The sequence below is a fragment of the Moschus berezovskii genome, chromosome X (assembly GCF_049115385.1).
Source record: "Moschus berezovskii isolate FMDL1 chromosome X, NW_MosBer_1.0, whole genome shotgun sequence".
NCBI classification, from domain to species: domain Eukaryota; kingdom Metazoa; phylum Chordata; class Mammalia; order Artiodactyla; family Moschidae; genus Moschus; species Moschus berezovskii.
In genome coordinates, this window is record NC_142488.1 from 72,966,060 (window position 1) to 72,989,059 (window position 23,000).

Genomic DNA, 23,000 nt, shown 5'->3' on the forward strand with positions numbered 1-23,000 from the left:
TTACTTATTCTGCTCTTCAGTAGTTATTTCCACCATTTTATATTCCACCTCATTGATTTGTTCTGCTTCAGATATTCTGCTATTGAATCCTTTTAGAGTATTTTTAATTTCGATAATTGTGTTGTTTGTCTCGGTATGTTTATTGTTTAATTCTTCTAGTTCTATGTTAATTGATTTTTGCATTTTCTTCATTTTGTTTTCAAGGTTTTTGATCATCTTTACTATCATTATTCGGAATTCTTTTTCAGGCAGTTTTCCTATTTCCTCTTCATTTATTATTAGAGCTTCCCTGGTGGCTCAGATGGTAAAGCGTCTGCCTGCAATGTGGGAGACCAGATTAGATCCCTGGGTTGGGAAGATCTCCTGGAGAAGGACGTGGCAACCCACTCCATTATTCTCACCTGGAGAATCCCACAGACAAAGGAGTCTAGTAGACTACAGTCCATGGGGTCACAAACAGTCAGATACAACTGAGAGACATCACTTTCACTTTCTTTCTTCATTTATTTGGACTTCTGTGTTTCTAGCTTGTTCCTTCATTTGTGTAGCATTTCTCTGACTTTTCTTTTTTTTTTAAACCTTATTGTGTTTGAGCTTCCCTTGTGGCTCAGAGGTTAAAGTATCTGCCTCCAATGCAGGAGACCCGGGTTCGATCCCTGGGTCAGGAAGATCCTCTGGAGAAGGAAATGGTAACCCACTCCAGTATTCTTGCCTGGAGAATCCCATGGATGGAGAAGGTTGGTAGGCTACCATCCACTGGGTTGCAAAGAGTCGGACACGACTGAGAGACTTTACTACTACTACTTTCCTAGGCTGCAAGGTTGAATTCTTTCTTCCTTTTGGTTTCTGCCCTCCTAAGGTTGGTCCAGTGGTCTGTGTATGATTCTTATAGGGTGAGGTTTTTGCTGAGTTTTCATTTGTTTGTTTGTTTTTCCTCTGATGGGCAAGGCCGAGTGAGGTGGCAATCTTGTCTGCTGATGACTGGGTTTGTATTGTTGTTTTGTTTGTTGTTTAGATGAGGTGTCCTTCACAGGGTGCTACTGGTGGTTGGATGATGCTGGGTTTTTTATTCAAGTGGTTTCCTTTGTGTGATTTCTCACTATTTGATACTCCCTATGGTTAGTCCTTCTGTAGTCTAGAGTCTTGGAGTCAGTGCTTCCACTCCAAAGGCTCAGGGCTTAATCTCTTTATTAAATGATATTCCTTTCACCTGTGATCTCTTTCTCTTCGTTGTTAATTTCTCTTTCTTCTGTGAAGATTCCTGTTTCCTGAGGGAACAGATAGCAGGATATAGTCCAACAATGGTCAGAAAGACTGTCTTCAATAAGGTAGGACCGGGTGCTGACAGAAGGATACTTTAGAAAATCTGTGTCTGAGCCAGGTCTCAGGATCTCTGCTTTTCAGTTCTCATAGTCCCATCCTCTCTCCAATCTTCATATTTCCTTGTTAAAATTGTACATTAAAGTTCTTCTCTGCAATACTCCAACGATTGCTATCAGACAGTCAGGCTGTGAGGAAGTGTAACACCTGCTCAATTTGGAGATATGGGTCTTGGAGACATGGCCATTTGAGAAGCACTGTACCAGTTAGAAGAGAAATTCTTCTTTTTCTGGAACTCTTTTGCTAGTCACTTGATTATTCAACTTTGGAATTTCCTTCAAATGGTAGGAAAGAGATAGCACACCTATCCAGCACACAGGTAAATGCGTCAGTCTGCACACATCAACATCTGCTTCCTTTTGACAAGATAAATGTCGAGCCGTTTTCCTATCTATCATCTTTCATTTTAAAAGCTACACAGACTCACTGGAAGCATGCTGGACTATTCAACAAATATTGTACGGGCATTTGGGTAATCATTTGGAAAATAAAATTAGATATTGTCTTCACACATCTTAAAGCAAAACAATTTCTAGGTGGGATAAATATCAAGTTGTAAAAATGAATCCATGAGGAAATAAGAAGCATATATGGGGTATGTTTACATAATTGTAGTACAAGGAAGAATTTTTTAATCATGATACCGAAGTCACAAACCATATAGGAAAAAAGCTGCTATATCTGACAACAGAAAAATTACAAGTAAAAGTTGTGACTGTTCAAAACTCCATAAACAAACTTAAAAGGTAAAAATAAATTAGAAAATATAGTGTTACTCTCCTGATCAATATAATTTAAAAAAAGCCAATGCAAAATTTTCTCTATCATAGATGCAAAAAGAAAACCCACTATATATTATATAATTTCACTTTTATGATATGCCCAGAAAAGACAAATTTTCATACTCAGAAATCAGATCTCTTTTTGCTTAGGTTTTGAGGTGGAAGTGGATATTGACTGAAAACAGTCTCAAGGAAATGTTTTGAAGTGATGAAAACATTCTATAATTGGATTTTAGTTTTTTGAAGTGGTAAAAATATTCTACAATTGGATTTTAGTGATTATTCTAAAATTCAATTTTAGAAATGGCGATGACTGTACAACTGTATATAATTTACTAAAAATCGTGGAGAAGGAAATGGCAACCCACTCCAGCATTCTTGCCTGGAAAATCCCATGGACAGAGGAGACTGGCGGGCTACAGTCCATGGAGTCACAAAGAGTTGGACATGACTGAGTGACTAAATCAAACCACTGAATGGATGGTCTACTTTGCAATGGATGAATTTTATTTTATGTAAATTAAACTTTAATAAAAGTGTTCATAAAGATGTAAGAAGAGGACTGTTTCTGTATTTGAAATCAAATGAAAAATTATTCTTATAGACAAATGGTATAATTACATATTATTATTTGAATTCTTATTTAAGGAAACTCACCTCATGCGACAAGTTGATTCACTGGAAAAGACTCTGATGCTGGGAAAGGTTGGGGGCGGGAGGAGAAGGGGACGACCGAGAATGAGATGGCTGGATGGCATCACTGACTCGATGGACATGAGTTTGAGTGAACTCCAGTAGTTGGTGATGGACAGGGAGGCCTGGCATGCTGTGATTCATGGGGTCGCCAAGAATCGGACACGACTGAGTGACTGAACTGAACTGAACTGAAGAAGTATTATAAAGATGATCTAGCCTAACTCCCTTATTTTGTGCATAAGAAAACTAAAGCCTGATGAATTAAAGAGTTTGCCTGAAGTCACATAGTCAGTTAGTAGAAGATCTAGGACTCGCACCCAGGTTGCCCAGCTACTAGCCTGTTGTTTATCACATTATGCCATACTGTTTTTCGTTACAATACTCTAACTTAAACTGACTAAAATTCAAAAAAATAAAATAATCATGTACTATAATCTATGGATTGTTGTAATAGCAAATATTTTCTAAGCATGGGAGATCATTATTGTGGTAGATCAGTTTTACTTTTTGTGATGATGATGTGGGAGACTGCTTAGGTGGAAGCATTAAAAATCCAAAAGATAAAATAAAAATGTTGGTGAAAAAAGGGTTAAAGCCATTATGAAAAACAGTACGAAAAAAAAAGAAAAACAGTATGAAAGCTCCTTAAGCAAATTAATAATGATTTTTTCTATTTAATTTTTAAATTTAAATCCAACAATCCCTCTTCTGCGTATATATCCAAAGGAAATGAAATTAGTACCTCAAAGAGGTATCTGCACTTCCATGTTCATTGCAGTATTAGTCACAGTAGCCAAGGTAGGGAAGCAAGCAAGTGTCCATAGACAGATGAATGGCTAAAGAAACTGTGGCATATACATACAATGGAATATTATTCAGTCTTTTAAAAATCTTGCCATTTGTAAGTGCTTGGATGAAACTAAAGGGCATTATGCTAACTGTAATAAGCCAAATACAGGAAGAAAAATACTGCATGATTTCACTTATATGTGGAATCAAAAAACTCAAATATATAGAAGCAGAGTAGAATGGTAGGTACCAGGTGGGGACATGGGGAAAATAGGGAAATTTTGGTAAAAGGGTGGAAACTTTCAATTACATGTGATAAGTCTAGGTAACTATTATAGAGCATGATGACAATAATTAACAATATAGTTGACCTTATAACAACATGAGGGTTAGGGTCATGGAAGCCCCATCACAGTTAAAAATCCAAGTATAACTTTTGACTTTTCCAAAAGTAAACTATTAATAACCTACTATTGACTTACCAATAGCATAAACAATTGATTAACACATATTTTGTATGTTTTGCATATATTACATATATTTTATGTATTCATGACAGACCTTTTTCTTTTTTGATATTTCTAGGCCACATGGATTGTCTGCAGGTTTTTCCAAATTGTTGCAAATCTCCAAAAATTTTTCCAATGTATTATTGAAAGTGAACCAATGCGGTTCAAATCCATGTTGCTCAAGGATCAACTGTATGTCCTATATTGTATGCTGGAAATTTGCTTTGGGAGTAGATTTCAGGTGCTCTCATTACATACACAGACAAAAAGGTAACTATGTGAAGAGATGAATATGTTAATTAGCTTGACCATAGTAATCATTTCATTATGTATATTTATATCTAAACTTATACACTTTAAATATATATGAATATTATTTTAAAATATAATGAAAATAAATAAAATATGTCTATTTAACCAAATATTTTGATGACTTTAGATTTGAAGTGCAGTAAACTGAAAAGCAAGCAAAAATGCATCAAATACACAAAATATATCATTAGGGGGTGCAGAATATAAAATACCTTGAGAACTTGCTTCAGACAAACAGATGGATACTTCATCATTTCTGTCATTATCCTCTCCTACTTCAGGACCAGCTTCCTCTCCTGGTGTGAGTGAAGACAAAGAACCATATTCGGGCTGCTCAGAAAAATCAGCAGGGCCTCCTCTTGGAGGTGGAACTTCAATCCCCATTAAACGATATTTTCTTCTTCGATTCCCAATCCATGTCTTTATAAGAGAAATACAAGAGGAAGTTTTGTAAAAATAAAAACCTTAGCAGTTCTACCATTAAAATAATGAATGGATGCTGCGTAAAATATGATTGTAAAGAATAAATAGGTACAGAGAAAAATGCAGTTTTATTATTACTCAATAAGCTAAAATACAAATGTTTCTATTTTTAAATTTTTTATTATCTTAATAATCAGACTTTCAAGCAACATGCAGTCCGTTGCAGAAAACTTTTTCTTTTGTTTTCTTTCTGGAGAAAATAACCCACCAAATATTTCAAAAGAAACATAAATGATTCTTTCCCAAAAGGGACCAGGCATGCAGCTCTAAATGTATTTCATATCCTAATTCCAATCTTGATCTTCCTAGGTGAAAATGTACTTTCTAGTAACTTTGTTTGGCTCCACGATGATTACTTGTGTATTTTAAGTATTCTAATATTCCATTTTATTAAATTTAAAACCAATTTCTAAAACTTGTTATATTAAAATAAGTTTGGAGTTACAGGAAATTACAAAAATTTGTCTTCGTTCAATTTTCTTCAATTTACTTTCTATAATTATAGAGCCATAACAGAAAATGGAAATTGATATTGTACAATATGTGTTGACAATTTTATGTTCCTTTATCATACCATTCTTCTCCTGTCTGCTGTCTTCAACTCCTGACACCCATCAATGTATTTTCCACATCTATAAATGTGTCATTTATATGACTACAAAAAAATTCAAAAAATTGGTTTTTCTCATTCAACATTATTTCCTGGGGATTTATTCAAGTTACATGTACTAATAGTCCATTCCTTTTATTGCTAAGAAGTCTTCCATGATTCAGCTTCTTTCCTTTTCTTTGCAGTGATTGTTTAACCCTTCACTTGTTGGAGGACACTTGATTCCAATTTTTAGCTATTACACCACCCTTATTGTAGAAAGTGGAGAACTAAAAAGCCTCTTGATGAAAGTGAAAGAGGAGAGTGAAAATGTTGGCTTGGAACTCAACATTCAGAAAACAAAGATCGTGGCATCTGGTCCCATCACTTCATGGGACATAGATGGAGAAACAGTGGAAACAGTGTCACACTTTATTTTTGGGGGGCTCCAAAATCACTGCAGATGCTGATTGCAGCCAGGAAATTAAAAGACGCTTACTCCTTGGAAGGAAAGTTAAGACCAACATAGATAGCATATTAAAAAGAAGAGACATCTAGTCAAGGCTATGGTTTTTCCAGTGGTAATGTATGGATGTGAGAGTTGGACTGTGAAGAAAGTGGATCACCGAAGAATTGATGCTTTTGAACTGTGGTGTTGGAGAAGACTCTTGAGAGTGCCTGGGACTGCAAGGAGATCTAAGCAGTCCATTCTAAAGGAGATCAATCCTGGGTGTTCATTGGAAGGACTGATGCTAAAGCTGAAACTCCAATACTTTGGCCACCTCATGTGAAGAGTTGACTCACTGGAAAAGATTGATGCTGGGAGGGATTGGCGGCAGGAGGAGAAGGGGCCGACAGAGAATGAGATGGCTGGATCGCATCACCGACTCGATGTACATAAGTTTGAGTGAACCCTGGGAGTTGGTGACAGACAGGCAGGCCTGGTGTGCTGTGATTCATGGGGTCGCAAAGAGTCAGACACGACTGAGCAACTGAACTGAACTTAACAGAACAGCTATAAAGCCCCTATGAACAGTTTTGAACAGGTTTTTGTGCTGATGTAAGTTTTCATTTCTCTATTATAAAAGCCAAATGATAAAATTTCTGGGTCAAATGGTAATTATATGTTTAATTTTAAAAGAAACTGCCAAACTGTTTCCATAAAAGTTGTACCATTTTACATTCTTACCACCAATGATTGAGAGATGCAATTTCTTGGTGTTCTCGCTAGGACTTGGTATTATAAATATAAATATATATACATATATATTTAGCTGTTTTCAATTGTGCATATAGTAATGATCATCAAGTTCTTAATTTGGTTTTCCCAATGGCTAGTAGTATTGATAATATTTTCACATACTTTTTGCCATCCACCTATCAGTGAACTGTCTCTTCATGTCTTTTGCCCATTTTGTGATAAAGTTGGTCTTTTAGTACTGAGTTTTTAGAGTAGTTTATATATTCTAGATATGAATTTTTGTCAGATTTGTGATTTTGCAAAATTTTCTTCCATTTTGTAGCAGATATGAGTTCTTTGCCAAATATGGAGCTGGCAAATATTTTCTCCTTGTCTGTAGCTTGTATTTTCATCTTCCTGGTTTTTTGTAGCACAAAAGTTTTTTTTTTTAATTTTTATAAAGTTGAAACTAATGCTTTTATTATTTTGTGGATTGTGCTTTTAGTACCATTCCTAATAATTCTTCACCGAGCTGTATTAATATCTAATTTTTTATAGTTTTATTTTTCACACTTAATTTCCTGATCCATTATGAATTCATTTTTGTCTAACGTGTGAGGTTTAGGTCTAAGGTAATTTACATTTTAAATAGAAATACAGTTGTTCCAGATCATTTCTTGAAAAGACTTCCTCCACTGAATTGTTTTTGCATCATCTTTGTTAAAATTAGCTAAGCTGGCCATGGTTGTACAGGAAAATTTCTGGACTCTCTATTCAGTTCCAACATCTATCACCCTGCTAATACAGTCTTGATTACTGTACTTATATAAGTCTTGAACTTAGGTAAATGAATTTCTTCCACTTATTTTTTTCCAGAACTGTTTTGGCTATACTAGCATATTTCCTTTCCATATGAATTTTAGAGATATCTTGTCTACATCAACAAAAACTCTTCCTGGAATTTTATAGGAATTATGCTAAAACTGAATAACAATTTGAGAGGACTTGATGTTTGGATGTGAGAGTTGGACTGTGAAGAAAGTGGATCACTGAAGAATTGATGCTTTTGAACTGTGGTGTTGGAGAAGACTCTTGAGAGTGCCTTGGACTGCAAGGAGATCCAACCAGTCCATTATAAAGGAGATCAATCCTGGGTGTTCATTGGAAGGACTGATGCTAAAGCTGAAACTCCAATACTTTGGCCACCTCATGCAAAGAGTTGACTCACTGGAAAAGACTCTAATGCTGGGAGCGATTGAGGGTAGGAGGAGACGGGGACGACAGAGAATGAGATGGCTGGATGGCATCACCGACTTGATGGACATGAGTTTGAGTGAACTCTGGGAGTTGGTGATGGACAGGGAGGCCTGGCGTGCTGTGCTTCATGGGGTCGCTAAGAGTCGGACACGACTGAGCGACTGAACAGAACAGAACAGATGTTTTTACTATATTGGGTCTTCCAGTATGTGCACACAGAATGTCTCTACATTTACTTAGAATTACTTTTATTCCTTTCATCAGTGTTTTGTAGTTTTCAACATTTAAGTCCTGTACATGTTTTGTAGGAGTTTCATGTATTTGATTTTTTGAGTGATTGCAAAGAATGTATCTTAAATTTCAGTTTGTGTTCATTTTTAACTATACAGACATGCAATTGGTTTTTATATGATGATCTTGTATCCAGCAACTTAGGGGAATTCACTTATTAGTTGTAGGAGTGTTTTATTTTTTAGGACTTTCTAAGCAGATGATCACGTATTTTTATTTGCTTTTCTTGAAATTAATTGTACTGGTTAGAACTTCCACTACTATAATAAAGGTGGCCAGAGTGGACATCTTTTTTCGGGCCTCCGGGGAAAGCTTCTATTTTTCACAATTAAAATATAATGTTAGCGGTAGGTTTTGAGTGCCTATAGATTTATTTTAGGGGGAGATTTTTTAATGATTAATTCAATTTTCTTAATAGTAATCACTTCAGTTTAGTCGCTCAATCGTGTCCGATGATTTTCGACCCCATGTCACCAACTCTCAGAGTTCACTCAGACACATGACCATCAAGTCGGTGATGCCATCCAGCCATCTCATTCTCTGTCATCCCCTTCTCCTCCTGCCCCCAATGCCTCCCAGCATGAGAGTCTTTTCCAGTGAGTCAACTCTTTGCATGAGGTGGCCAAAGTATTGGAGTTTCAGCTTCAGCATCAGTCCTTCCAATGAACACCCAGGATTAATCTCCTTTAGAATGGACTGGTTGGATCTCCTTGCAGTCCAAGGGACTCTCAAGAGTCTTCTCCAACACCACAGTTCAAAAGCATTAATTCTTCGGCGATCTGCTTTCTTCACAGTCCAACTCTCACATCCATACATGACCACTGGAAAAACCATAGCCTTGGCTAGGCGGACCTTTGTTGGCAAAGTAATATCTCTGCTTTTTAATATACTATTAAGGTTGGGCATAACTTTCCATCCAAGGAGTAAGCATATTTTAATTTCATGGCTGCAATCAGCATCCGCAGTGATTTTGGAGCCCCCAAAAATAAAGGCTGACACTGTTTCCACTGTTTCTCCATCTATGTCCCATGAAGTGATGGGACCAAATGCCATGACCTTAGTTTTCTGAATGTTGAGCTTCAAACCAACTTTTAAACTTTCCTCTTTCACTTTCATCAAGAGGCTTTTTAGCTCCTCTTCACTTTCTGCCATAAAGGTGGTGTCATCTACATATCTGAGGTTATTGATATTTCTCCTGGAAATCTTCATTCCATCTTGTGCTTCATCAAGCCCAGCATTCCTCATGATGTACTCTGCATATAAATTAAATAAGCAGGGTGACAATATACAACCTTACGTACTCCTTTTCCTATTTGGAATCAGTATGTTGTTCCATGTCCACCATGTACCTGTTGCCTCCTCACCTGCATACAGGTTTCTCAAGAGGCAGGTCAGGTGGTCTGGTGTTACCATTTCTTTCAGAATTTTCCAAAGTTTATTTATTTATTTTTAAATTTATTTATTTTAATTGGAGGCTAATAACTTTACATTATTGTATTGGTTTTGCCATACATTGACATGAATCTGCCCCGGTTGTACATGTGTTCCCCATGTGGATCCACACAGTCAAAGGCTATGGCATAGTCAATAAAGCAGTAATAGATGTTTTTCTGGAACTCTCTTGCTTATTCCATGATCCAGCAGATGTTGGCAATTTGATTCTTGTTCCTCTGCCTTTTCTAAAACCAACTTGAACATCTGGAAGTTCAACGTTCACATATTGCTGAATCCTGGCTTGGAGAATTTTGAGCATGACTTTACTATCCTGTGAGATAAGTGCAATTGTGCAGTAGTTTGAGTATTCTCTGGCATTGCCTTTATTTGGGATAAGAATTAAAACTGATCTTTTCCTGTCTTGTGGCCACTGATGAGTTTTCCAAATTTGTTGGCATATTGAGTGCAGCACTTTCACAGCGTCATCTTTCAGAATTTGAAATAGCTCAAGTGGAATTCCATCACCTCCACTAGCTTTGTTCGTAGTGATTCTTTCTAAGGCCCACTTGACTTCACATTCCAAGAGGTCTGGCTCTAGGTGAGTGATCACACCATCGTGATTATCTTGGTCTTGAAGATCTTTTTTGTACAGTTCTTCTGTGTATTCTTGCCACCGCTTTTTAGTGTCTTCTTCTTCTGTTAGGTCCATACAATTTCTGTCCTTTATCGAGCCCATCTTTGCATGTACTGTTCCCTTGGTATCTCTAATTTTCTTGAAGAGAACTTTTGTCTTTCCTACTCTGTTGTTTTCCTCTATTTCTTTGCATTGATCGCTGAGGAAGGCTTTCTTATCTCTCCTTTCTATTCTTTGGAACTCTGCATTCAGATGCTTATATCTTTTCTTTTCTCTTTTGCTTTTCGCTTCTCTTCTTTCACAGCTATTTGTAAGGCCTCCTCAGACAGCCATTTTTTTTTTTTTTTTTGCATTTCTTTTCCATGGGGATGGTCTTGGTTTCTGTCTCCTGTACAATGTCACGAACCTCTGTCCAGAGTTCATCAGGCACTCTATCAGATCTAGTCCCTTAAATCTATTTCTCACTTCCACTGTGTAATCATAAGGGATTTTATTTAGGTCACATCTGAATTGTCTAGTGGTTTTCCCTATTTTCTTCAATTTAAGTCTTAATAGTAATAGGGAAACCTAAATATCCATCAATAGATGAATGGATAAAGAAATGTGTTATATATACATATATACAATGTAATATTACTCAGCAATAAAAATAAAATGAAATGATGCCTGGATCTGGAGATTAGCATACTGAGTGAAGTAAACTAGACAAAGACAAATATCATATTATATCAATTAAATGTGGATTCTAAAAAAAAATATACAGATGAACTTATTCACAAGATAGAAGTAGACTCATAGACAGAGAAAACAAACTTATTACCAAAGAGAATAGTGGGATGGGGGGAGAGATACATTAATGAGTTAGGATTAACATGCACACACTGCTCTATATAGAATAAACAACAACAAGACCTACTATATAGCACAGGGAATTATAGTAAGTATCTTGCAGTAATGTATAGTGGAAAATAATCTGAAAAAGAATATGTGTATATATATATATATTCATATATATGTATATGTATATATGTGTGTATATATGGCTTCCCTCGTGGTGCAGATGGTCAAGAATCCTCATGCCTTGTGGGAAACCTGAGTTTGATCCCTGGGTCGGGAAGATCCCCTGGAGAAGGTTGTGACAATCCATCCAGCATTCTTACCTAGTGAATCCTACAGAAAGAGGAACCTGGTGGGCTACAGTCCATGGTCGCAAAGAGTTGGACACGTCTGAGCAACTAACATGCACACACACACACTTATTATATATACATTCATATATAAAAACGCATCAGTTTGCTGTACATCTGAAACTAACACAACATGGTAAATAAATGATAATTCAATTAAAAATGTTTAACAATCAATAACTGAATAGGGCTTACATGATGGCTCGGTGGTAAAGAACCTGCCTGCCAATGCAGGAGATGCAGGTTCAATCCCTGGATCAGAAAGCTCCCCTAGAGAAGGAAATGGTAACCCACTACGGACTTCCCTGGTGGCTCAGACGGTAAAGCATCTGTCTACAATGCGGGAGACCCGGGTTTGAGCCCTGGGTTGGGATTGAGTGAACTCCGGGAGTTGGTGCTAGACAGGGAGGCCTGGCGTGTTGTCATTCATGGGGTCGCAAAGAGTCAGACACGAGTGAGCGACTGAACTGGAGACCTTTAATCTCCTGCTTCCTCTCTGCCAAAGACTCCATCTGGAGGAGGAGAGATTTCGTCTTGAATGAAACTAGAAGACGTATTCCACTGGATTGGACATTTCAGATTTCAAATTGAAAACTTGCCACTTAAAGTAATCCCAATGCTTTCTAGAACCAAAAAGTGCTTATGGGATCTGTCTGAGTTTTATTCAAGAACAGAGTAAAAACTAGCCCCACTGAACAAATTTTACACTAACATTTAAGACATAAAACTAAACTTGTCTTCACGACAACTTACTAGTTTTTAAATAAATCTGTTAAATAAAAAAGGCATCATAAGTAAGATCTGATGATTGGGGCAGCCTTGACTGCTAATTTCTAAATTATACAGGAAGGCAAAGTCTCTCAACTGCCTTGTTCCAAATAAGAAAACAATTATGCATCAGTGAATTTTTTTTCCAGATTTATTTTTCTGGATGATTTTTCTCGATTGAATTGAAGTTCACAGGTTGTGAACTCAGGATCATTGACATACTTAGTTGTGTCCTCATGAAGCTGAAACTAAGATCTCCATCTACCTTCCTTTTATCGGAAGCCATGAAGTTTCTACTACAGCCCTTGGCTTAAGAGAGTAACCAGATACCTAGAATGTAATTGTGCCCGGGATGACTTATTAAGTACTAGGGACTGGCTTTTTCTTTAAGTTAGTGGCTGTTTTTCAGTTGCTGGTAAACTTTTGTGTTTTAACTCATTGGACTCCTCAAAAAGTCAGACATATTTGAATAATGACAGCACTGAAAGAACATTCACACCAGGGGGACAAAACCAAGTGTCCACTATTAGAATAATTTCTGATTCTACCCAGTCATCAAGAACTTTCCTGACTGAGAAGAATTTGAACAGAGTAAGAATTTGGGTAAAACTTTTATTTCTTTGGATATTAATTCATAATTGTTTGTTGGACACTAACATAAGAATTTGGAGTTTCTACTTCTTTTGAACTTTAATTGTTGGATTCTAACTTCCTTCAGAAAGGCATTTATATCTTTATAACTCTGTGACAACTTTTGATTTTATTGCCAAACAGTTGATGTTGGGCAAGACCAGAAATACTTTTGCTTAAAAAATAGAGAGTGAATTGTCTACATTAATTCCTAAGTAGCTCTGGGGTTGATTTACTTAATATGTAGTTATAGCATATTTCACTGTCTTTTGGGAGCAAAATTTTACTGTTCAAATATGGCCCAAAAAGGATGAGCAAAAGGGCAAATTGTCTTAATAAGTGAGAGTAGATGACTTCAGTAGACTGTTGGTCCCCTCCCGGGATGGGTATGTTCCTACTCCAGCTTATGCATAAGCTCGTTTAAGCCTAAAAGGTAAAGATGACAGAAAAGTTGAGTAGTGGTAGGGATAAACTCTCGATGTCTTTTGCCAAATGTATAGACATCCTTCCCCTCTCTGCGCCTTGCTTCTCCTTAAAAGAAGATAGTGGACTGCCCTCATGGATGAGTTTGAATCAAGGAACAGGGCATGCTTGGCCTACCATTTTCTTCCTTGAGATTTGTTTCTCTATAAAGACATGGGCATAGCAACCTAGTTAGCATATTAAAAAGCAGAGACATTACTTTGCCAACCAAGGTCCGTCTAGTGAAGGCTATGGTTTTTCCCGTGGTCATGTATGGATGTGAGAGTTGGACTGTGAAGAAAGCTGATCGCTGAGGAATTGATGCTTTTGAACTGTGGTGTTGGAGAAGACTCTTGAGAGTCCCCTGGACTGAAAGGAGATCCAACCAGTCCATCCTGAAGGAGATCAGTCCTGGGTGTTCATTGGAAGGACTGATGCTAAAGCTGAAACTCCAATAGTTTGGCCACGTCATGAGAAATGTTGACTCATTGGAAAAGACCCTGATGCTGGGAGGCATTGGGGGCAGGAGGAGAAGGGGACGACAGAGGATGAGATGGCTGGGTGGCATCACCGACTTCATGGACATGAGTTTGAGTGAACTTCGGGAGTTGGTGATGGATGGAGAGGGAGTTCTGGCGTGCTGTGATTCATGGGGTCGCAAATAGTCAGACACTACTGAGGGACTAAACTGAACTGAACTGAAGACTCCGCTAGCCCCGCTCACAGAGCAAAAGACTGAGCAGAGTGAGCCGGCTGTAGGTGGCCCATCCCCCAGCCTATGCCAGGACAGGCAGGGAGGGCGGCCAGCACCGGAAGGGGCAGCTGCGGCCCCAGAGAGGCTTCCCATACCAAGTTGCAGGCAGGCTTCCTTGCTAACAAAGACTTCTCGGGTATGGGCTGGTCTATATCCGCCTGAGAAAGTGTGCCAGTTGTACACCCAGAAAACTGAGTGGCAGGGACCGGGGAGTTGACAAGTCGCAGCAACCACGCTCACCAAAAGCCTGGTTACCTGAGCTGCTTGGACTGGGGAAAGCACAAAACGCAGTCCCAGCCAAGTCTGCGCCTTTGGGGAGTACCCAAGGACCTGAACCTGAGCTTCTCAGACCAGACCTGGGAAGTGCATGCAACCCAGCGCCAACCGCGGACAGCTCCCGGCAGAGCAACCCAGAGTCTGAGCAGCATAAACAGTGGAAGCACACACGCCGCGAGCGGGAGCATTCTCAGTGTAGTCGAGACACTGCGAGCACTCCCCACAGACGCCAGTGATATTTGTTAACAGTGTTCCTCCCTCCCCACAGCAGACGGAACAGGTGTGCCAGTGTCCACCACCGCCACCTGGTGTCAGGATGTGAATTAGACACTGAAGAGACCAGCAAAGAGAAGAGCTTTTACAATAGAAGGAACTGCCTTGGAAGTAACATAGGGAGAAGTCTTGAGCCTACTGCAAGAATAAGACTGAAAACCAGAGGCAGAGACTTAAGGCCAAATCCTGAGAACACCAGAGACCTCCTGTTCCAGGGAACATTAATTGATAGGTGCTCATCAAATGCCTCCATACATACAATGAAATCAGGCATCACACAAGGGTCAACAAGTTTCAGTGAAAGACATACCACGCAAATTCTCCAGCAACACAGGAGAATAGCCCTGAACTTCAACATACAGGCTGACCAAAGCCAACCCAAACGATTGACATCTCAAACTCATTACTGGACACTTCATTGCACTCCAGAGAGAAGAAAACGAGCTCCACCCACAAGAACACCGACACAAGCTTCCCAAACCAGGGAACCATGACAAGTCACCCATCAAACTCCACACACAACGAGGTAACTACATAATAAAGAGAACTTCACAAACGGCCGGAGGAATGAAAGTCCACTCCAAGCACAGCAATATAAGCAAGATGAAGAGGCAGAGAAATACCCAGCAAGTAAAGGAACAGGATAAATGCCCACCAACACAAACAAAAGAGGAAGACATAGGGAACTTACGTGATAAAGAATTTCAAATTTTAATTGTGAAAATGATTCAAAATCTGGAAAGCAAAATGGAGTTACAGATAAATAAACTGGAGAAAAGGATTGAGAAGATGAAAGAAATGTTTAATAAGGAATTAGAGGAAATAAAACAGTCAATATACAATGAATAATGCAATAGATGAGATCAGAAACACTCTCGAGGGAACAAACAGTAGAATAACGGAGGCAGAAGACAGGATAACAGAGCTAGAAGATAGAATTGTAGAAATAAATGAAACAGAGACGGAAAAAGAAAAAAGAATTAAAAGAAATTAGGACAACATTAGAGAAATATGGGACAATATTAAACGCCCCAACATTCGAATCATAGGAGTCCCAGAAGAAGAAGACAAAAAGAAAGACCATGAGAGAATACTTGAGGAGATAATAGTTGAAAACTTCCCTAAAATGGGGAAGGAAAGAATCACCCAAGTCCAAGAAACCCAGAGAGTCGCCAGGATAAACCCAAGGCGAAATACCCCAAGGCACATATTAATCAAATTAACAAAGATCAAACACAAAGAATAAATATTAAAAGCAGCAAGGGAAAAAAAAAAAACAAATGACACATAAGGGGATCCCCATAAAGATAACAGCTGATATTTCAACAGAAACTCTTCAGGCCAGGATGGAATGGCAAGACATACTTAAAGTGATTAAAGAAAGTAACCTACAGCCCAGATTACTATAACGAACAAGGATCTCATTCAAATATGAAGGAGAAATCAAAAGCTTTACAGACAAGCAAAAGCTGAGAGAATTCAGCATCACCAAACCAGCTCTCCAACAAAGACTAAAGGATCTTCTCTAGACAGGAAACACAGAAAGGGTATATAAACTCGAACCCAAAACAATAAAGAAAATGGAAACGGGATCATACTTATCAATAATCACATTAAACGTAAATGGGTTGAATGCCCCAACCAAAAGACAAAGGCTGGCTGAATGGATACAAATACAAGACCCTCATGTATGTTGACTGCAAGAGACCCATCTCAAAACGAGGGACACGTACAGACTGAAAGTGAAGGGCTGGAAAAAGACATTCCATGCAAATAGAGACCAAAAGAGAGCAGGAGTAGCAATACTCATATCAGATAAAATAGATTTTAAAACAAAGGCTGTGAAAAGAGACAAAGAAGGAAACTACATAATGATCAAAGGATCGATCCAAGATGAAAATATAACAATTATAAATATTTATGCACCCAACATAGAAGCACCACAATATGTAAGACAATTACTAACAGGTATGAAAGGGGAAATTAAAAACACAATAATAGTGGGAGACTTTAATACCCGACTCAGACCTGTGGATAGATCAACTAAACAGAAAATTAACAAGGAAACACAAACTTTAAATGATACAATAGACCAGTTAGACCTAATAGATCTCTATAGGATATTTCACCCCTAAACAATAAATTTCACCTTTTTCTCATGTGCACACGGAACCTTTTGCAGGGTAGATCACATCCTGGGCCATAAATCTAGCCTTAGTAAATTCAAAAAAAAAATTGAAATCATTCCAAGCATCTTTTCTGACCACAATGCAGTAAGATTAGATCTCAATTACAGGAGAAAAACAATTAAAAATGTCAACATGTGGAGGCTGAACAACACGCTTCTGAATAATGAACAAATCATAGAAGAAATCAAAGGAGAAATCAAAATATGCATAGAAATGAATGAAAATGAAAACACAACAACCCAAAGCCTCTGGGACACTGTAAAAGCAGTGCTGAGGGGGAAGTTCATAGCAATACAGGCACACCTCAAGAAAGAAGAAAAAAGTCAACTAAACAGCCTAACTCTACATCTATAGAAACTAGAAAAGGAAGAAATGAAGAGCCACAGGGTTGGTAGAAGGAAAGAAATTGTAAAAATTAGGGCAGAAATACGGAGAAGGCAATGGCAAGCCACTCCAGTACTCTTGCCTAGAAAATCCCATGGACGGAGGAGCCTGGTGGGCTGCAGTCCATGGGGTCGCTACGAGTCTGACATGACTGAGCGACTTCACTTTCACTTTTCACTTTGACACATTGGAGAAGGAAATGGCAACCCACTCCAGTGTTCTTGCCTGGAGAATCCCAGAGACGGGGGAGCCTGGTGGGCTTCCATCTATGGGGTCACACAGAGTCGGACACGACTGAAGTGACTTAGCAGCAGCAGCAGCAGCAGCAGGGCAGAAATAAATGCAAAGGAAACAAAAGAGACCATAGCAAAAATCAACAAAGCCAAAAGCTGGTTCTTTGAGAAGGTAAATAAAATTGACAAACCACTAGCCAGTCTCATCAAGAAACAAAGGGAGAAGAACCAAATCAATAAAATTAGAAATGAAAATGGAGAGATCACAACCAACAACACAGAAATACAAAGGATTATTAGAGAATACTATCAGCAATTATATGGCAATAAAATGAATAACTTGGAAGAAATGGACAAATTCCTAGAAAAGTACAGCTTTCCAAAACTGAACCAGGAAGAAATAGAAAATCTTAACAGACCCATCGCAAGCACGGAAATACAGGCTGTAATCAGAAATCTTCAAGCGAACAAAAGTCCAGGTCCAGACGTCTTCACAGTTGAATTCTACCAAAAATTTAGGGAAGAGCTAACACCTATACTACTCAACTCTTCCAGAAAATTGCTGAGGAAGGGAAACTCCCAAACTCATTCTATGAGGCCACCGTCACCCTAATCCCAAAATCTGGTAAAGACCGCACAAAAAAAAGAAAACTCCAGGCCATTATCACTGATGAACATGGATGCAAAAATCTTTAACAAAATTCTAGCAATCAGAATCCAACAACACATTAAGAAGATCATACATCATGACCAAGTGGGCTTTATCCCAGGAATGCAAGGATCTGCAAATCAATGAACATAATACACCACATTAACAAACTGAAAAGTAAAAATCATATGATTATCTCAATAGATGCAGAGAAAGTCTTCGACAAAATTCAACATCCATTTATGATAAAAACCTTCCAGAAAGTGGGAATAGAAGGGACATAACTCAACATAATAAAAGCGATATACGACAAACCCACAGCAAACATTATCCTCAATGGTGAAAAACTGAAAGCATTTCCCCTAAAGTCAAGAACAAGACAAGGGTGCCCACTCTCACCAGTACTATTCAACATAGTTCTGGAAGTTTTTGCTACAGCAATCAGAGCAGAAAAAGACATAAAAGGAATAAAAATTGGAAAAGAAGAAGTAAAACTTTCACTGTTCACTGATGACATGATCCTCTACACAGAAAACCCTAAAGACTCTACCAGAAAACTACTAGAGCTAATCAATGAATACAGTAAAGTTGCAGGATATAAAGTCAACACACAGAAATCCCTGCATTCCTATACAGTAATAATGAGAAAATAGAAAGAGAAATTAAGGAAACTATTACATTCACTGTTGCAACGAAAAGAATTAAAAACTTAGGAATATAGCTAACTAAGGAAACAAAAACTTGCACATAGAAAACTATAAAAAACTTATGAAAGTAATCAAAGAGGACACTAATAGATGGAGAAATATACCGTGTTCACGGATTGGAAGAATAAATATTGTGAAAATGAGTATACTACCGAAAGTAATTTATACATTCAATGCAATCCCTATGAAGCTACCAACCATATTTTTCACAGAACTAGAACAAATAATCTCACAATTTACATGGAAATACAAAAAACCTCGAATAGCCAAAGCAATCTTGAGGAAGAAGAATGGAACTGGGGGCATTAAACTGCCGGACTTCAGGCTCTACTACAAATCCACAGTCATCAAGACAGTGTGGTACTGGCATAAAGACAGAAATATAGATCAATGAAACAAAATAGAAAGTGCAGAGATAAATCCACGCACCTATGGACACCTTATCTTTGACAAAGGAGGCAAGAATATAAAATGGAGAAAAGACAGTCTCTTTAAAAAGTGGTGCTGGGAAAACTTGCCAGTCACTTGTAAAAGAATGAAACTAGATCACTTCATAACACCATACACCAAAATAAACTCAAAATGGATTAAAGATCTAAATGTAAGACCAGAAACTATAAAACTCCTAGAGGAGAACATAGGCAAAACACTCTCCGACATAAATCACAGCAGGATCCTCCATGACCCACCTCCCAGAATATTGGAAATAAAAGCAAAAATAAACAAATGGGACCTAATTAAAATCAAAAGCTTCTGCACAGCAAAGGAAACTGTAAGAAAGGTGAAAAGACAGCCTTCAGAATGGGAGAAATTAATAGCAAAGGAAACAACTGACAAAGAATTAATCTCCAAAATATACAAGCAGCTCCTGCAGCTCAATTCCAGAAAAATAAATGACCCAATCAAAAAATGGGCCAAAGAACTAAACAGACATTTCTCCAAAGAAGACATAAAGATGGCTAACAAACACATGAAAAGATGCTCAACATCCCTCATAATCAGAGAAATACAAATCAAAACCACAATGAGATACCATTTCACACCAATCAGAATGGCTGCTATCCAAAAGTCCACATGCAATAAATGCTGGAGACGGTGTGAAGAAAAGGGAACCCTCTTACATTGTTGGTAGGAATGCAAACTAGTACAGCCACTATGGAGAACAGTGTGGAGATTCCTCAAAAAACTGTAAATAGAACTGCCATATGACCCAGCAATTGCACTCCTGGGCATACACACCGAGGAAAACAGAATTGAAAGAAACACATGTACTCCAATGTTCATTGCAGCACTGTTTATATAGCCAGGACATGGAAGCAACCTAGATGTCCATCTGCAGATGAATGGATAAGAAAGCTTTGGTACATATACACAATGGGGTATTTTTCAGCCATCTAAAGGATGCATTTGAGTCAGTTCTAATGAGGTGGATGAAATTGGAGCCTATTATACAGAGTGAAGTCAGCCTGAAAGAAAAGCTTCAATACAGCATACTAACTCATATATATGGTATTTAGAAAGATGTTAACCTTAACCCTGTATACGAGACAGCAAAAGAGACATAGGTATATAGAACAGTCTTTGGGACTCTTTGGGAGAGGGTGAATGTGGGATGATTTGAGAGAATGGCATTTTATCATGTATATTATCATATGTGAAATGAATCACCAGTCCAGTTTCAACGCATGATACAGGATGGTCGGGGTTGGTGCACGGGGATGACCTGGAGGGAGGATATGGGGAAGAAGGAGGTGGGAGTGGGGTTCAAGAGGGGGAACACATGTACACCTGGGGCAGATTCGTGTCAATGTATGACAAAACCAACCAATATATTAATGTAAAGTAATTTGCCTCCAATTAAAAAAAATCAATTTTATATTCAAGTTTCTTATGTAATTTTCAAAAAGGTCATAGCCTTTACTGTTTTGTTATGATACCTATAAAGAATAATTGCCATGCCAAGTTACAAAGTAAAAGAATTCTTAAAACCTGTGTATTTTCTTTGAGTGTAGAAAGTCACTCAATAGCATTTCATAATTTCTGGTCTAAATTTGATTTTGGTACCCTTTCTTTATATAGCAAGCAGAATTTCTTCTATATCACAAGGTTCACATATATACAAAATAGCCTTAGATGTAAGGCTCTACATTTTTTATCAAATGTAAATAAAGTTATAAATAAAGTTAACTTTTACTTGGTAAGATTTTGTAAAATAAAATGCAAGGCAAAACAGAAGAACTATTCAGTTAATCCAAGAAGATTAATTCTATATATATTTGGGTGTGCATTTTCTCTTCATATTCTAAGGAATGTAGTTCAGTTCAGTTCAGTTCAGTCGCTCAGTCGTGTCCGACTCTCCGCGACCCCATGAATCACAGCACGCCAGGCCTCCCTATCCATCAGCAACTCCCGGAGTACACTCAAACTCATGTCCACAGAGTCGGTGATGCCATCCAGCCATCTCATTCTCTGTCGTCCCCTTCTCCTCCCGCCCCCAACCTTTCCCAGCATCAGAGTCTTTTCCAGTGAGTCAACTTGTCGCATGAGGTGGCCAAAGTATTGCAGTTTTTGATATATTTAGCATTCCATTTTAAATGTGAAACATAAAACACATAGATTGTTTTGTATGCTACCAAGTGAAAACTACCTGGTAGAAAAGAAAAATATTCATGAATGTTAACTTTGCTAGATTTGGTAACTTCTCCCATGGAAAAAGTACTATTTTAAAGAGTATAGTTCGGTATCAATTTTCTTTCACATGGTCTCAATGAGACTAAGCTATTAGACTTCAGAAAAAGTAAAGAATTTCAACTTCTTACTAAAGCTCCAATAAACTGTATGTATTTTCTCTATTTTCTATTTTTGAATACTGATGCTTATCAAATTTTAAATGCAGAAACTTCTTATTCTCAATAATGTTAGCCATAGATTCTTGGAAAAATGATGATGTGGGCAGAAGACCAATACAATTTTCTTAGGACATTTTTTGTTTCCTTTAGGTCATGAAGGTTTGGGAAAAGAGGAGAAAAAGAAAAAAGAAACCAGTTTTGACTTATTTTCAACTTCTTTTTTCACCCATCTTGGGAGAAATAAGTAATTATGGAATGTATAGTGATAAAGGTAAAATAATATTTCATGTGAATACCAGGATTATATGAGAACTAAAGGTCCGTCTAGTCAAGGCTATGGTTTTTCCAGTGGTCATGTATGGATGTGAGAGTTGGACTGTGAAGAAGGCTGATCACCAAAGAATTGATGCTTTTGAACTGTGGTGCTGGAGAAGACTCTTGAGAGTCCCTTGGACTGCAAGGAGATCCAACCAGTCCATTCTAAAGGAGATCAATCCTGGGTGTTCATTGGAAGGACTGATGCTGAAGCTGAAACTCCAATACTTTGGCCACCTCATGCGACGAGTTGACTCACTGGAAAAGACTCTGATGCTGGGAAGGTTTGGGGGCGGAAGGAGAAGGGGACGACAGAGAATGAGATGGCTGGATGGCATCACTGACTCGATGGACATGAGTTTGAGTGTACTCCGGGAGTTGGTGATGGATAGGGAGGCCTGGCGTGCTGTAATTCATGGGGTCGGAAAGAGTCGGACACGACTGAGCGGCTGAACTGAGCAGAACTGAGGACAGAAATAGTTCCTTTCTGGATATTTCCTAAAACTGGAAGGTACTGAGAAAATAATTTGGTGTACAAATATAATGTTAGTTGTTTTAATACATTTTCAATGAATCATAGAAGATAGAAGTAATCTTAAAAGCCAACTAGTCTAACTTTTATTTAATGTAAAAGTTCTTTCTTCAGCATTGTAGGTGAATGGCTAGTCAGTCTTTGCATGAAAATTTCAGGAATATGAAGCATACTACTTTGCAAGATTTTCCCAGTCCATTTTTATTTTTATTTGCAAAATGTTCTTCCTTAGACTGAGTCAATATTTATTGTCTTATTAATCTAAGCCTTGGTTCCATTTTTTTCACTCTGGTTCCACCTTATCCCAAATAGCCTTTCTGCATTCCAACTATCAGTTATGTAAAGAGGATTTATTCCTTTTGGGGAGGGCATGCCATGTGGCTTGTAGGATCTCAGTTCCCCAAGCAGGTATTGAACCTGGGCCATATCAATGAAATTACCGAATCCTAACCACTA

The 23,000-nt window shown here is 38.0% G+C and overlaps 1 protein-coding gene across 1 annotated transcript in view; it reads right to left on the bottom strand.

Annotated features, from left to right (window-relative positions):
• HDX (highly divergent homeobox) overlaps positions 1–23,000 on the bottom strand; it is a 237,002-nt gene that overhangs the window by 61,582 nt on the left and 152,420 nt on the right. Inside the window, exon 6 of the mRNA XM_055438372.2 lies at positions 4,681–4,888. Within this exon, the coding sequence (XP_055294347.1) occupies positions 4,681–4,888 (208 nt within the window). The remainder of the gene's footprint in view (positions 1–4,680; positions 4,889–23,000) is intronic.